This window comes from Phyllostomus hastatus, unplaced genomic scaffold (genome assembly GCF_019186645.2).
Source record: "Phyllostomus hastatus isolate PE091 unplaced genomic scaffold, TTU_PhHast_1.1 phas_contig_40, whole genome shotgun sequence".
Taxonomy (NCBI): domain Eukaryota; kingdom Metazoa; phylum Chordata; class Mammalia; order Chiroptera; family Phyllostomidae; genus Phyllostomus; species Phyllostomus hastatus.
This window is the reverse complement of record NW_025333872.1, coordinates 70264307-70281925: the sequence shown is the minus strand read 5'-3', so window position 1 is coordinate 70281925 and position 17619 is coordinate 70264307. Positions and strand designations below refer to the sequence as shown.

At 39.1% G+C, this 17619-nt stretch overlaps 1 protein-coding gene and 1 pseudogene across 2 annotated transcripts in view; one reads left to right on the top strand and one right to left on the bottom strand.

Moving 5' to 3' along the window:
- The window catches only part of NCOA7 (nuclear receptor coactivator 7), a 134789-nt gene that overhangs the window by 72192 nt on the left and 44978 nt on the right, over positions 1-17619 (bottom strand). For both annotated transcript variants that reach the window (XM_045842746.1, XM_045842747.1), the window contains exon 3: positions 6867-7084. In XM_045842746.1, the coding sequence (XP_045698702.1) occupies positions 6867-7084 (218 nt within the window). The remainder of the gene's footprint in view (positions 1-6866; positions 7085-17619) is intronic.
- On the top strand, positions 212-347 carry LOC123822348 (annotated as a pseudogene).

Here is a 17619-nt window from a genome sequence, read left to right as displayed (position 1 = left end):
CACACAAAAAGAAAACACATATCAAACCAGCACATTGTAAATCTTAAATGTACACAATGTTATGTCAATTACATCTCATAAAGCTGGGAAAAATTATGATGCCTTTTTATATTCATGTTTATAAACATATTTACAATGGTTACATATTTTTAATTTTATCTTAAATTACTTAGAATGCTCTCCACCAATTCTTTGATAAATTACGTTTTCAATCGCTTCTGGGCCTTTTGGCTAAGATCAAGCGTAGTATCTGTTCTTATCAGTTTAATAAAATTACGGTTTCATTCTTGAGGCCATTCTTGAATTTCTGACAGATATCTCAGTTAAAAAGGAATATCTCTCCCTCTCAGTAACTTTGTTTCAGGAAAGGGATGACACGAAAGGTATGTTTCCTGAGACCTTGTAAGTCTGAGAATGTCCTGATGTCTTTGAGTCTGAAAACCAACTTTCAATTCACAGCTCTGAAGATTCATTCCTCTGATGTTCACTGCTGTGCTGAAGTCGGTGCCTGACTCTTCTTTGTTGCTTTGTAGATAAGATTTTTTCCCCATTTTTCTATGACCTGTAAACTTTTGCCACAGTTTATCTAAGTGCTGACTTTTCCCCTTAATTCAGTCTAAATGTGGTGAGCTCTTTTGATTTCTAAAGTCAGGTTTGAGTTTCAGCTCATGAAAGCATTCTTACATTATGTTTGATTACTGCTCCCATTCCCACTGTTTGGACCTGTTTACCAAGAACATCTTTGATTCGAGCCTTTTCATTCGAGCTGCCCTTATCTGTCATCTTCTCTCTTATCAATTGCAATTCTGCAACATTTCTGTATGTTTTAGGGGGTCTCACCAGGTTTGTCCTATTCACCACCTAGGTTTTTACAGTGTGACTTTTCATTTAAACATCCCTCTGACTTCCTCAGTGGCCCCAAGAAGCACAGCCTAATTACTTCCATCCTAATAATTTTAATTTATTTTATACCCAAGTCCCTCAAGTCTTTATGTGTTATTTGATTAAACAATATATTAGGTAGATTCTTGATATTCTCTTTCTACATGAGTCTATCCTGTATTCTGTGATTTGAATTCTAAAGTACCAGAATGATCATTATTTTTGAATAGAAGAAAAATATTATTATAGCCCTGGCTGGCGTAGCTCAGTGGATTGAGCGCGGACTGCAAACCAAAGTGTCGCAGGTTCGATTCCCAGTCAGGGCACATGCCTGGGTTGCTAGGCCACAGCCCCCAGCAACTGCACAAGATATTTCTCTCTCTCTCTCTTTCTCCCTCCCTTCCCTCTCTAAAAATAAATAAATAAAATCTTAAAAAAATATATTATTATAATATGTCTGTGGCTTGATCTATTTATATGTTTGGGAATTTATCAAAATAACATAGCTTTGGCTTTCTGAACTTGATGTATGAAGCAAAGAAAGTGACAGGAAACTGCAACATTGTGATTTATAATAAATACATACTTGGTCTTCATCCACAATTGCTGACTCACAGCTTCCAAAACTCTTGGAAGGTCCTTAGTGTTGAGAATAAAGCTGTCTTGTGTTACTGCTGTGGCCTTTAGAAAGTACCTAGAGATGGTGGATGGTGGCCAGTGGAATCAACCCTGAAGAGAGGGTTGAACTTCCAGTCCCGACTCCTGACCTCCAGGGAAGGGAGAGGGAAAGTGCTAGAAGTCAAATCAATCCCTAATGGCCAATGATTTAATCAGCCATGGCTGTGTAAAGAAGCCTCCACAAAAACCAGCAGGCTGGGGTTCACAGAGCTTCCAGGCTGGCGAACACCTGGAGGTGCAGGGAGAGTGCCAGCCTCGGGAGGAGATGGAAGCTTGGGGTGCCCTGCCCTCTGCATCTCTCCCTTCCGGCTGTTCCTTTTTAATCACAGTCATCCAGTTTCTCCGAGTTCTATGTAGTGTTCCAGTAAATCAATCAAACTCAAGGCTTACATAAAGCACAGATAAATCTAATTTAAAAGAAAGAATATTATTATCCAAGCAAGCTTCCTTAAAGCAGGTTGGTAATGTTATAGGCGTGGAAGTAGATAGCTATGGAAAGTATTTTCTCTAATATTGATTACAGAATTTTACATTTGTCTAATGCTCTTTTGGCCAAGCCCTTGGATTTACTCCATTATATTATTCAGTTCTCTATCTTTTCTGATTAATATGAAAACTAACTATAAAATGAGAAATATGCCCCCTAAAATGAAGAAAACCAAATCTCTTGCAACTTGTATACTCAGAGCAAACAATTATTGACATATTGTTATAGATCCTTCTAGTTTGTTTTTCTATAAATGTATTATCATTGGTCATCCATTAACTGCTTGTTTTATCTGTGTGTGTTACCTCGATAACTTCTCTTCACTATGGATTCACCTCATCCCTGTAAGTAGCAATTTCCAGACCTTTCACCTCAAATCTAGGTTCCTCTACACTAATCCACTTGGGACCTCAAAAGCATCTCAACAAGTTCATTATCTTCTTTCCTCCTTCCTGAGTTTTCTAGTTTGAAAACTTGTGACTATTCTTTTTCTCCCTCATACACTATGTTAGTCACCAAATATTGCTGCTTCTGAGAGCAAATCTCCCCTCAGGGTGCCCATCTCATCTGATCCAGTCTCCCACTGTCCAGTCAGCTCACTTCCACCCACTATCCTTAGATTTTTTCACCCGAAATCAAAGAGTTAACGGGGGTCCCCCGAAGGATAAAATCCAAATCCTTAGTGTGACGCACAGGCTCCTCCCACAGGATCCTCCCACATTAGTGACTTCTCTGCAGAGCCTACTGACAGCGGTGACCTGGAACGGGGGCCACCCTCACTGCGGCCTCATGCTCCACCTGCTGGTGCAGAGCAGCATTCTGGGACTGGAATCTAGGGAACACGCAGGTGGGCCCTGTGAGGTCGAGCAAGCCTGCCAGGATGGGTGTGTCAGCTAGAGTCAAAGGTGCAAAGGGACGAGGAGCCCTGGAATTCACAGGCCCACCTAGTAGTTTCATGTCAGCACTGGATTCTCCTACGGAAATGCCCCAGGCCTCCAACCACTGTTATCATTGCCATTCCTGAGAGCAGCTGAAAAGCTGTGATGGCATCTCTTTACTTACCGCTACCAAATAAAAACACTGGATAATTCTGACCCACCTATTGTGCTGTTGCTTCTATACAGATCCCTCCAGAATTCTCACAAAACTCAGACAAATCAAAACAGAATATTTACCATATTAAAAAGATATGTAATGCAGCATCCAGTTAGTATACTATCCCCACAAAAAGAAACCTCAATGGGTAGGACTATCAGCTTCCTTCAGGGAAACTCTACACAACTAAAATGTCTCCACTTTACAATACTTCGTAACCAGCAGCGATTAAAGTAAGGATGAAAAAAGATCATGCAGGGTGGGCAAAAGTGGGTTTACAGCTGTGAGTAAGCAAAACAGAGTTTAACACAGTTTATTTTTGTGTTATTTATTAATTATTGTATTATTTTTCATATGAACAACTGTTAACTTACTTTTGCCCCACCCTGTATTTTAAATTGCACAACTATAAAAACTACACATTTTCAAAAGTCCAATGTGTACAAATCATGTAAACAAAGGTGTAAAATGAAATTTTCCTTAATCACCTTCCTCTTAAGCAATCACTTTCTTTAATCACCTATTGAGAAATAATAATACTCAACACTTTAAATTTTAAGAGGAACTTTATAGTTCACTCAGATGTGTCTTTCAACAGGTTGGCAGTCACAGCTTTTTATAAAATACCAAATGGCTTGAGGTTAGAAGCATCTGTTAAGCTGTGTCATACATGACGTAGTCACATTAGCCCACGGAATGCAAGAAACCACACACTTTCGGCTCTAGCTGCCTCTTCTGCCTCTGCTGAAGCAAAGTCAGCACAGCCTCACTCACTATGACCCCAATGGCAGCCCATTTTGTCTTTGATGAGCACCCTTAGAAAGTTATATTAAACATGGAGACAAGATCTGTCTCCTGGTAACTTTGGCATTGCCCATGCCCAACTTTGGAACCGTCTGAAATAAGACTCTGCTCTAAGACCACATTTTGATTTATGCAGACTTCCAGCAAACATGGAGGCGTAGGTAAACATCCCTTGCCTCTGCACACAACTATAGCAAGAAATACTAGACCACAAAACAAGTAATCACCCAGAACCGTCAGAAAACTGAGCTGTGTGGAAGTCCGACAACCAAGGATTTAAGAAGGCACATTGTTCCAGACGGTAGGAGGGGCAGAAAAAGCGGAGACATGGAGTGGCGCAGAGAGGTGCAGAGACGGAAATGGGCAGTCCCACATCCATGTGTGGTGGATAAAAAAGCAGAAGGATACCTCGGGAGCAAGGGATCCCAGCCTCAGACCAGAACATCCAGCCCAGAGATGCAGCGCCAGGAAGATAACTTCTGGCTGTAAAAACCAGTGGGGGCTGGGGTTCAGAAGAAACTGCAGGATTCAAAAGAGACTCCTATAAAAGGGCCTGCAAAGGACTTAGGGCTCATGCAGACCCACCCTCTCTGGGACCCAGCACCAGTGCAACAGCTGGAAGGGCACCAGTGGCATATGGAAAGAAAATGAAATGTGAGTGATGAGAGACAGCTGCTTCCCAGGAAAAACTCCAGTGGCCAGGTAGAGGCAGTGACCCCTCTGTGAGCCCTCCCCCACATAGAGCAACACAGCAATGACACAGGTTGCCCCACCCTGGTGATTACCTAAGGCTCCACTGCATACAACTTACTGGTTGCGCTTTTCTACAATAGGCCACAGTACTAAGACAGGGAGTCAAAGCAGCTCTACCTAATACACAGAAACAAACATAGGGAGGCTGCCAGAATGAGCAGACAAAGAAATATGGCCCAAATGAAAGAACAGAACAAAACTCCAGAAAAAGAACTAAATGAAATGGAGATAAGCAATCTACCAGATGCACAGTTCAAAACACTGGTTATCAGGATGCTCCAGAAACTCACTGGGCACTTCAACGGCGTAAAAAAGGCCCAGGCAGAAATGAAGGCTGCATTAAGCGAAATTAAAAAAAAATCTGCAGGGAACCAACAGTGGAGGGGATGAAGCTGAAAATCAAATCAACAAGTTGGAACACAAGGAAGGAAAAAACATTCAATCAGAACAGCAGGAAGAAAAAAGAATTTTTTAAAAATGAGGATAGGTTTAGGAACCTCTGGGACAACTTTAAACATTCCAACAAATCATGGGGATGCCAGAAGGAGAAGAGGAAGAGCAAGAAAATGAAAACTTATTTGAAAAAATAATGAAAGAAAACTTCCCTAATTTAGTGAAGGAAATAGACATGCAAGTCCAGGAAGCACAGAGAGTCCCAAACAAGATGGACCCAAAGAGGAACATACCGAGACACAACATAATTAATATGCAAAAGGTGAAAGATAAAGAGAGAATCTCAAAAGCAACAAGAGAAAAGCAGACAATTACCTACGAAGGAGTTTCCATAAGACTGTCAGCTGATTTCTCAAAAGAAACTTTGCAGGCAAGAAGGGACTGGCAAGAAGTATACACAGTGATGAAAAGCAAGGACCTAAAACCTATATTACTCTATCCAGCAAAGTTAATGTTTAAAATTGAGGGGCAGATAAAGTGCTTCCCAGACAGGGTAAACCTAAAGGGGTTCATCATCACCACACCATTATTATATGAAATGCTAAAGGGAATTATATAAGAAAAAGAAGATCAAAATGATGAACATTAAAAAGGCAATACATTTAAAACTATCAACTGAATGCAAAAACAAACTAAGCAAACAAGAACAGGAACAGAATCACAGATATGAAGATCACTGGGAGCGTTATCAGCTGGGAGGGAAAGAGGGGAATTGGGGGGAAGGGTGCAGGGATTAAGAAGTACTAACTGGTAGGTACAAAATAGACAGGGGTATGTTAAGAACCGTATAGGTAATGGAGTAGCCAAAGAACTTATATGTATGACCCAGGGACATGAACTGAGGGGGAATGGCTAGAAGGAATGGTGGTACCAGGTGGAGGGGGGTTGAGGAAAATAAATTGGGACAACTGTCATAGCGTAATCAATAAAATATACTTAAAAGAAGAAAAAAGACCATGTTTCATATATTGTATTGCAACAGGTTTGCAGGCACCCCTTGGTCTTTTCTCTCTTAGTCTAGCAATCCTGAGTGTACTGTAATCTGCACTCCACAATGGGTTCTGACTCACAGTTCCCTTTCTTTGTATTCTCTTTTGAACACGCTCTAGGCCTGCAGGTGACAGGAGCTGTAGGTGTGAGATGGATGATCCAAGGAAAGCAGGATTATTACTTCCATTGTGCTAGATATACCACTTTTGCTAATGCAGTTTCAGATGCAGTGACAATTCTGGGAAACTGTGGAACACTGTAGACTCATTTTAAGATTCCCCTTAAGTAAAACTCCCAACTCATCTCATTTTTTTCTTAATTGACAGATGCTGGGCCATGCCTCCATCTATTTTCTGTGGCCTGGCTGATGCTAAAAAGTATGCACATTTCTATTAACAATTTTATGGTTATGCCTGTATATGATAAAAAATATATTTCTCATACATACAGGGAAAATGACCATTCACTTGACAAATATGTATTAGCACATACCATCTGCTAGGCACTGTGCTCCAAAGCTGGGAGCACAAAGCTGAATGAGACATGCCAACATTATTTCATTTTCATCCCTTTACCAAAGATTATGTATAGAAATCAAGGGTCGCTGGCACACAGTAGCTGCTCAATACACATACTATTATTATGATCAGTTACAAATTATAGTCTTAAAAATTACTACAGATTTTTTAAATGAAAATTGTCCAATAATGCCACCAATACTCACCGATACTATAATATCTCTTTAGTTCTGTACGTCTGATCTCCTTTAACTGATTTTTTCTCTTTTTTTTCTCATCAGTAATACGTTCTTCTTCCACAGCAATGTTGCACTTGTCTTGCTCTAAAATGACTGTATTAACATCTCCTTTTCCAGTATGAGTCCTTGTAGCTATAGCTGAGGCAGTCTCTGCATTTTGTTTGGCTTGTTTTTTCTTTTTCAACCTATAAATGAGGAACAAGGGGGAGAAAACATTGCTAAGAGAAGTTCTATTAGTTTCATGAATCAGGCTTTGAGAAAATTATATAGAAAATACTTCCTTTATATTATTGTTAATAACGTTTTCCTTTTATATTTTCCATTCCTAATCATTTAAAAATTCTTACATGGAGACTTGTGGCCTCTCCTCAATTGTATATCCTTAATGTCTCAGGAAATTAATAGGAAATGCTGTAGACCTGAGGAAAAACTACATTAATCTATAGGCTATAAAATGGTATTTTTTTGGCAAGATGTACAATTATCCAAATATATTGCTGCATTTGGAACACTGCATTTTTCCAAGTGTTTCTGGTTTGCAATGGCACCCTTGGACAGATGGGCAAGCACAACTACAGCAACAAACCCTTTATGCTTGGCTCACATGCAGAATATCAAGATTTGTCAGGGTGCAAGCAGTGCAGGGTTAAGTAATTCTTATCCTCTATTCACATGACAGTGGTACTGAAGAAAGGGCTGCACTTCCTGAGATAGAAAATGCCACAGTGATGACACAGTTATCATTATGATTAGGAATAGCTGATACATTAGTTAGCACATCTGATGCTTTCAGTTTTATACTCCTGAGTCACAGATGTATGAGATGAAGCTTATTATAAATTCAAGAACTCAAAATTGTTCTAATTGATGCATCACTCTAATTAATTTACATGTCACTTTGAACATACTAGTCCTTAAAAATGTATTTATCTTACTAGAATATAAAGAACAAAAGCCGCCCTGGCTGGCATAGCTCAGTGGATTGAGCTCGGGCTGCAAACCAAAGTGTCGCAGGTTCAATTCCCAGTCAGGGTACATGCCTGGGTTGCAGGCCATGACCCCCAGCAACCGCACATTGATGTTTCTCTCTTTCTCTCTATCTCCCTCCCTTCCCTCTCTAAAAATAAATAAATAAAATCTTAAAAAAAAAAAGAACAAAAGCCTTGTCCTCTACTATACATGGCAGTCTGCTCATATGTAAATGTTGATTGATGAGGAAACCTTTTCCCCTTTCTCTCTAGGCACAGGCAGTGGTCTCTTACACGTCTATTTCCTCTGCTCCCTTGAGAGTCTATATAATTTGATGTTGGGTGAGGAAATGTTTGGGGAGAAAAGCAACTGTAGGACAATATAGGAACTAAGGTTTGTTTCTGCACTGCTGTGCTCTGTGATGTTGGGCAAATCGATTTAACAGTCTGGAGAGGCCCCGAGTAGCTACCTAATAGGGTCTTTTATTAGGATCCATTGAGATATGTGTCTACGTATAACACAAATGGAAATAGTAAGATATCTCCTGATATAATCATGTGAGATAAGGCATATAACAGATTCAGCTTTTGAGGTAAAGGTCTCATATTCTAACAAAATATTTCAACTGAGGTGCTATTCACTGAATATGGAGCAACCAAGTTCTTACACTTTCACTGGCTAACAAATGTTTATAGTCTAGAAGAAAAGACAGCTAGGAAAAAAATCATACATGAATATATTCCCCATCTCAAGTTTACCTATCTTTTTAAAAAAACAAAACCACAAATCAAGCAAAACTGGAGAATCATGAAAAGGAATTATAATCTGCAAACACGTTTTATTTTCTATCTTCAGATTTTAAACATTTTTTTTCTGGTAAAACAGTAGGTGGCTTTTTGCAAAGTTGATTCAGATAATGCTTCTAACAAAACAATTTCTCTCTCATTAAGATTTCTGTGTGAGGCTGAAATTAACATGCAGTTACCTAGATACACAGATCAGAAATCTGCTCTTTACTTAGGATGGTCTCTGCAGAACGAATCTCCGTATCCAGAAGATTGTGCTGATCTCGTTCTGATACACTGGCTTATCACAAACAAGCCTGACTAATCAATATTTCAATAACTATGTATGGTGCCAGATGGGTGCTAGAAATATTGAGGGGAACACTCTGTAAAGTATATTAACCCCTGTTCTGTACACCGGAAACTAATACAAAATAATAGTGAATGTAAACTATACTTAAAAAATAAAATTTCAAAAACAAAGTACTTGAGATGAACCTTCCTGCCCACTCGACAAAACTGTCCCTTCCAGGAGAGAAAAGAGGTAACAAAAACTAGCTCTGTGCGGCCTGGGAGAAGTTGCTTTCCAATGTTCTGAAATTTTCCACTTTAAGTTGATTTCAGTGTCCTCATTCACTGTCCCCGCAATTAAACTCACTCAGATCGAGGGCATATACTCTGATGAGCACAGTGTGGGGACATCTCCTTAGGGACTGGTTTTCACACTTGGAAATGAGAAAGCAGGATACATTGCCTTATTCCTTTTCCACACAGACCATTGTTGTCAATGCACAGAACCAAACACCGCTACTTCAGAAAAAAAATGGTAGAATACACCCATCCCAAACTTGTTTAACAGCAAACAGAGTATACTTTAATACTTCACTAATTTTACAATTGGCCACATCTGTTTGGATTAGAGCGTACTCATGAGCTTTGTTTCTCTGCGAGTTATCAGAGTTATCCCCGTGTCTGGAGCCTTCTGGTCCTATAAGTGGGAATCAGAGGTGCGGGGCAGAAGCCCACTCTAAAACCCTTCCTTCAAACATGGAAATGCACTTTCAACACCTTTTCTAAGAGGGGATGACTGCCAGTCTGATGAATGCAGTGTAGTTAACGCTCTTCAAACATTCTGTTAAATTCAGGGCTTTTATCTTTTAGGCCTTCTCTTTTGTTTTCAATTGGGTATCATGGTCGATGTCCTCACAATAGGGTTTTGTGATCCCCAAATTAAGGTAAACTGAAAACAAAAGGTTACACAAGGAAATAAACTCCTCTTCTTTTACTTAAACAATTTTAATGACCCCAAACATACACTTACTAATACTGTGGACTCAAAGAATACTTAGCAAATCATCTTAAACAGATGAGTGATTGAAAATAATGAGACATAGTTCACATTTGACTGCTGTGAATACAAGTAAAAAAACCCTTCATTTTGTTATGCTCTATTTATCTTTTGTTTCTGAAGAGATCAGAATGGCATAAAACAAGTTTCTATTATTCAGTCTCCCCTTGCTATTGTAACCAGGCCCTGTCAATTCTATTCTCTAATTCTCTCCCTTTCAAATTCGCCATCTTTTCTTGAGCTCTGCTCCCATCAGACCATTTAAAGCCATTCATCACCTCTCAACCTGGACTATTTACCATAATATAATTTAGTGTGCTTTGTTTTATTACATAATATATGTTTGTACTAAAAAAGTTTGAAAATGTAGAAGACTGAAAAGAATAAAACAAATCAAATAAAATGCTAAGACTAAGAAGCAATTACTTTTGGGGGGAAATCATGTAAAAGCCAGAAGAGAGGGTAATTAAACTATTCAGACTTTCCTCAAAGGCAGACGAGTAAGCAATAATGGCTCATCATGCTTCTGAACTTCTTAATGGTCCCTTCCCATAAAATTGAAGGGCTTTTTCTGGAATTTCTTGGCTTTGTTACATTAAAATTGTGTGCACTTGTAGGACACATGCATACCTCATTTTTTTTCACTACTAGTATCCCAACTCAGAGGTAGCTGACTGAAGAAATAAATAAGGTGATACTGCTAAAGAAAGCATTTTTCGTAGCTGAATGAACTGGTTTCCTCTGAAGCTTTTTCCTTTACTGGAGGAAATAAGTTCAGGATACAGGCAGCTCTTAAAGCCAGGGCCTTGGGCCAGTTCCTTTCTTTGTCTCTGCAGAGGTCTCTTCTGTTGCTTGGTGACATCCAGGGAAACCCAACACAAAGAGACACCAAATAATGAGACAGGCTTTCATTAGCACTAGAGTGAAAGTTTGAGGAGGGCAGGGAGTTGTCTAGGTTTTGTTTCATGCCATACCCCCAGGACCTATGTATGGTACACTTTAGGCACTCAAAAAATATTTCTTGATGAATGAATGAATAAATAAATGAATGAGGTTATGTTCTAATTTGGTTAAGATCTGCTCTCCTAGTCAGTGTTTTTCTACACATAAGCCATTCTATAGCTTTCACTAATTAGCAACCAGCATGGTCTCAAAAATAAACTTCAATTTCCTTATTGAAGATAAGGAAAAGAAGATACACTGGCCACACATAATTAAAAATGTATTAAAATGTAGACTTCTGTAATTAATACTAAAGTAATGGCTCTATAGGACTGCTTAATTCCACAATTTGAAGTCCTTGTGTTTCCATAAAAAGTGCCATAGACATAAATACCTGGCATGGTGTTGTGCAATATGGTAGCCACTAGCCTGCCACCTGTGGTTTTTAAATTAAACTAAAATTTAATAGAAATGTGAAACTCAGTTCTTCAGTCGCAAGAGCCACACAATTCAAGAGCTCAACAGACTTATTATGTCTTAGTGGGTATTGTACTGGACAACAGACATATAAAACACTGCTACCATCACAGAAAGGACTGGACGTACCAACCTGGAGCTACTGATTCAACAGTTAGCCCTACCAGCAAGAAACTAAAGGGAAAGATGAAGATATCTTTCATTTAATACCTAAAACTTACTGAGTATATGCATAGAATATGCCTATAAGATTATACAGCAAAAAAAACTGTTCCCAGCAAAAGAAAAGTAGTAGCTGGGGGGTGGGGGGAGAGTAAGAAATACTACTATTCATTGTGTTTTTAATTTTTTGGACTTTATACCATGTACAACAATCATATTTTTGCTACGCACTTTACAAATGTTATCCTATCCTCAAAAAGCCCAACAAGGTAGGCAATCTTATCCCCTTGTGAAGATAAGGAAAGGAAGGCTGAAAAGAATTAAGGCCATTTCCTAAGATCGTAGGGCGTTGTTAAGTTGTAGAGCAGGACTTCACACACACAGGGTTCGAGCCAATGGCCACAGGGCCTCCCGTGATCTCTCCTGAAAGTGTCCCAAGGCAGACATGCATCGCTTGATTTTGAAATAAAATCCAGTGAGCTTTGGAAATTCCAGGAACTATTTAGGGGAGAATGGCCTGGCAATCTAGGGGCCTTCTGTGGAGAACACACTCACAGGAAGGAGACATTTAGGTTCTGGGTGTGGTTCTCTGTGTATCAGCTGCAACCTTCCTTGGAAATATGATAAAACTGAAGGACTTCTAAGGTAAACAGAAGCAAAAGGCTGGCAAGAGTTTCAAGGCCCTCTCTGGCCCGTACAGCTTACATGTGGCTAAGATCAGGAAATGTGCTGAAGCTGTTTTGATGAGGTTAAAAATACATATATATGTATATACAGGATCCAGCACAAATAATGCCCCATTTTTATTACAAAATTGTTTAAAGCATGTAATTCTGTAACATAACAATATCATACTCAAGCACACCACATGACACTTTAGGTAAAATGTTCAAATCAAAACTACAAATTATTACAACCCATATTATTACCCTACCAACCACACTCAAGCAAGCCTCCCTTCTGCCGGACCAGACCCCATATTTTAAATCAAAACTAAATCTCCCCAAGAGTCCGCATTCCCCTGGGCTCCCTCGTGTCTGATTACATTTTTCATGCACTGCAGTGCTCCCAGCCCTGCAGGCCAAGGTAGAATCCCATTCAAGTAGAAACCATGTTAAGGGGGGTAAAAAACCACTGCTCTGTGATTTGCAGCTAGTAGCTCCATGAAGAAAAGGGGAAAAAATGTCAAAAATGACCAACCACAAGGGAAATGGAGCCTTTTGGTTTCACTTTTTGTTTTTTCAATTTCCTTAAGCATACTCTCCCCCACACACCTTGGTGTCTCATTTCATGGTTATAGGTAAAGAGCAGAGATTTGACCTCTGGAACTCTGGAGAGCATGTTAATGAATAAGAGCAGTCACAGAGAAAATAAATCAGTCCAATATAACTTCTAAGAGAGCAATCCAAAAATGAAATCGACTGCTTCACAAAGTGGAGAACTCCCCATCACTACAAGTACTCAAGCAGATAAGATCTAAGTTCTGACCTCCACTACCACGTTTTTACTGATATAGTTGACATATGATATTAATTTCAGGCATACAACATCATGATTTGGTGTTTCTATATTGTGAAATGATTTCCACAGTAAGTCTATCAAAAGACATTAACCACAATAAGTTAATGTCTATTATCACATATAGTTACAAATTTTTTTTCATATGAGAACTTTTAAGATCTACTCTCTTTGTAGCTTTCTTTTCTTTTTAAAGACTTTACTTACTTATTTTTAGAGAGAGGGGAAGGGAGGGAGATAAAGAGAGAAACATCAGTGTGTGGCTGCCTCTTGCATGCCTCCAACTGGGGACCTGGCCGACAACCCAGGCATGTGCCCTGATTGGGAATTGAACTGGCAACACTTTGGTTTGCAGGCTGGTACTCAATCCACAAAGCCACACCAGCCAGGGCTCTTCATAACTTTTGAATACATAATACAGTATTGTTAAATAGGACCACCATGCTGTCACTTATATCCCCATTAAACTGAAAGTTTGTATCTTCTGACCATCTTCACCTATTTCCATTATCCCAGCACAGTCTTCATCAATACAAATCTTTCTCCTCGAAATCACCTCTGTAGGGTGTTAAAAACATGCCCTGGCTGGTGTGGCTCAGGGGATTAAGCACCAGCCTGTGAAACAAAGGGTCACTGGTTCGATTCTCAGTCAGGGCACATGCCAGGGCACATGCAGGCCAGGTCCCCAGTATAGGGGCATGTGAGACACAACTGAGGTGCAACCAATCCATGGATCTCTTGGTGTTACTCTCCCTGTCTTTCTCCCTCCCTTACTGTCTCTCTAAAAATAAATAAATACAATCCTTAAAAAAAAAAACCATGATAATATGCCTCAAATGGAATCACTTAGCTAACTAAAAGTTACTGATTACTTCCAGTTTTGACTTTTCCCAAGTATGAAATATTAAAGTTGGTCAACCAGTAATTAATCCACTTTTTGCTAGTGTAACTCCCTTGCCTTGCTCCCTTCCTGTCCAGCTCCTCGAAGCTCCTCTCTATTTGTAAGAGGGGATGCTGTCCAATCCATGAACCACTGAATAAGTATAAGAGCTTTAAAAGGTACTCAGTTGAATTTTGGTTTTTAACAAGCAAAATAAAACTGTGGACATAAAAGATGAAGATGTAATATTTCATGAAAAAAGTTATAGAACAGTATTTAGTATAACCCTATCTTTGTGGAATAAAACAAAAAATAAAGCAAAACTCTCCAAGGCTAAGAAAGACATATGCCATTTAGATATACCTGTACATGGGTTCAGATATACCTGGGTGGACAAAAGTAGATTTACGGTTGTGAGTACATGACACACAGAGTTTATTTTTGTATTATTATTTATTGATTATTGTATTATTTATTTGTATTACAACAGTTAACCTACTTTTGGCCACCTCTGTACAGCTACAGAAAAATGGCTGGTTGGTCAATAGGGAAGGAGAAGAGGGGCAACTTTATTTACAGTCATATAATTTGGAATTGTTGGATGTTTTGTACAGCAAGCATATATTACTTTTGTAATCATAGCATCAAAAATTTGTGCAAATATCTGCAGCTGTGGCAACATTTCTCTAACTCTCCGTCAGTGTTTATTCTTTCTCCTGAGTCCAGCTGCCACAGCGAACACCTGAACTGCAGCCTCACTCCCTTCCCTATCAGACAAACCTGATCGGTCGCCCTCAGGAGACCTTTTCCAGGTTCTTGTTCTTGGCTGTTCCTCTGCAACCTTGTCAATGTACTGTTCTGACCTTCAGAGTCTAGGCTGTTTTTTCCTGGTTGCCTAAAAGTGACTCTTGCCATTTCCAGACTCAGGGAAATGAGGTACAGCCACAGGCCTCATTGTTCCTTGTTAGGTATGCATCCTTGGGCCAGTTACTAAATCTAAGCCTCAGGTTCCTTGTCCTTGAAAGGAAAATAGTGGCCTCTGATGGGTATTTGCGATGACTAAACTAAACAGTACACAGAAAGCTCACTTTTACTACTGAAAACGACCTGTGCCTGGTCACATCAGAGCTCAAAAACAGAAGTCATTACCTTGCTGTGTGCAGCTGTTGTCATTACTTGGGGATCTCTCAGAAACCAAGTAAATGAAGTAACCGACAAAGCAGGATAAACACAACAAAGAAGGTATTTCATAAATTCTAGACATTACAATTATGTGCTCACATTATTTTTCTCACTGTGTATAAATAATCTTATTTCACTCTGCTGTGAATTTAGTCACAGTACAAAGCCATTTATTATTTATAACAAACATCACTTCTAGAATTCTCTTTTGTTTTGTGAATTCACAAACAGAAGGTCAGTTTTCAGTTTCCATTGTAAATTCTCAATTATGATATATGCCAAATAAAATCACACTTAAAGCCAGAGGGATGGAAATCATTAAAAAAATCACTTGATGAAAATTCTCTCTTGAAAGTATGACCAAAACAAAAGTTCAGGAGTTATCATTGAAAAAATGTAGACTTTTTCTGTAGATATCCCCGATGCTAGGGCTAACCTTTAAAATGTGCGTTCTTCTTTTTTTTTAATTTTAATCATTGTTCAAATACAGTTTTCTCCTTTTTACTCCCAATCCAGTCCCCCCTTCCACCCCTCCCCACTTCCCTCCCATTACCACCCTCCCCCTAGTTTATGACCATGTGTCCTTTAGAAATGTGCTTTCTTTTTTCCACTTTGTCTAATTTTGATAAAGTTCCCCACCCTCTCCAAGAGAATTCATCAGTTTAATTGAAAATACCCTGGGTCCAAAGAACCAATGCAGTTAAAATAAGAGATTGTTTGGCTATACATTCAATAACTAAAAATATAGCCATAGAGGTGAACTCGGATACACATAGTGGAATTTCCCCTGACCTCAGGAAAACACTACTTTCTACTGAAGACCACTAAACAGAATGCCCATCAGGGACAAACCACACAAATTTCCCTTTTTTAAGGATGTATGCATGCTACTAAAACAGTAATGGGATCAGCAGATCTTAGGGTCATCTGGTCATCAAAGGGCAGGTGTGAAAATGGATGCAAACTGTCACCCTTTCAGGGGAGTCTCAGGATGTATTCACAAAGGGTATTGTGTTTCACATGCTCCCCCCAGGACCAGGATGACAACTGCACTGTCACAAAACAGATGCATACTAAATAGAACGTTGTGTTTATGAGACAAGGCAAACTTTTGTTGCATGTATAGATTGCCTGTGTGGGAGCCTGGTTTCCTTTTCTAAAAGGCAAGATCCTCAGTTATAGCCTGAAAAAGCTACAGGAAAATCAGCAGCACAGACAAGGTAATATATACATCCGCTGTAAGCTGAGGAAGGGAACTAGAAAAGGGAACTAGCTCCAAGGGATAAGAGAACTGTGTTGTGCTCAAAGGAATCAGCATAGTCCTGTAAGTATGGCATTTAAATATTAGGAATTTTATTGCTTATTAACCAAGAACAAGCTGATAAATACAGCAATGCAAAACTTCACCAAAAATCTGCAAATAGAAATGTTAAGAAGTGATAAAGTATTTTGGAGTTTTTTAATTCTCTTTTGCTTTACAATGTTATTATAGACGTCATTTATTTAACTTAATATGGTTGAACTACCTGGCTTAAAACAACACATTTATACTTTTTGTCTGGAGGTCGGACGTCTGAAATCTGCTGCAGGTCCACATGACCCACAGAAGCTCTTTTCCTGAATTTTCCAGCTTCTAGAACTGCATTACTTGTGGTCCCTTCCTCCATCCTGAGAGCCAACAGCACAGTATTAGTCAGATCTCCCTCCTAGGATGGCCACAGAGATTGAATTTAGAGGCCCACATAGGATAATAGCATCTTGAAATCCTTAACTTAATCATACTTTCAAGTTCTCTTTTGCCACAGGAAGCAACACTCACAGGTCCAGGAATTAGGATCTTCGGAGGCCATTATTCAGTCTACTGCACCGGGTAAATTAGCTTTTGTATTGTAAATAACTGTAAACTGAGCATCCTATCACTGCAGGTTCTTAGTTTTCCATGTCCAAATCATTACTATGTGCACACAATGCATTGTGTACGCTACTGTAAGAAGTTCACTGCTGGTAGTGACTAATAGTGAGCACATATTTCTAAAGAAAAACAAAGTTCATTTAGGATTATCCTGAAATTTGTAGGTGCAATGAAAATATTATAGATATTGAGCTTTTGTTTTATGGTGGGTAACTCTAAAAAAGCCTCTTGGGGGTAAGGATATCTTAAGAGAAATTTTAACAGGATTTCTAAAAGGTTAAATCTTGCCCTGGCTATGTAGTTGGTTAGAGTGTCAGCCCAATATGCTAAGATTGTGGGTTCAATCTTATGTCCCTGGTCCAGAGACATAAGAGAATCAACCAATGCAAAACTAAGTGGAACAACAAATCGATGTTTCTCTACCCGCCCCTTAAAAAATCAATAAATGGTAAAAGGTTAAATGTCATTTTTGCTTCTGATTATTTCACTCTTCCCTTAAATTTGTCATTCATTGTTTATGATCACTTACAAAGCCAAGATGTCTT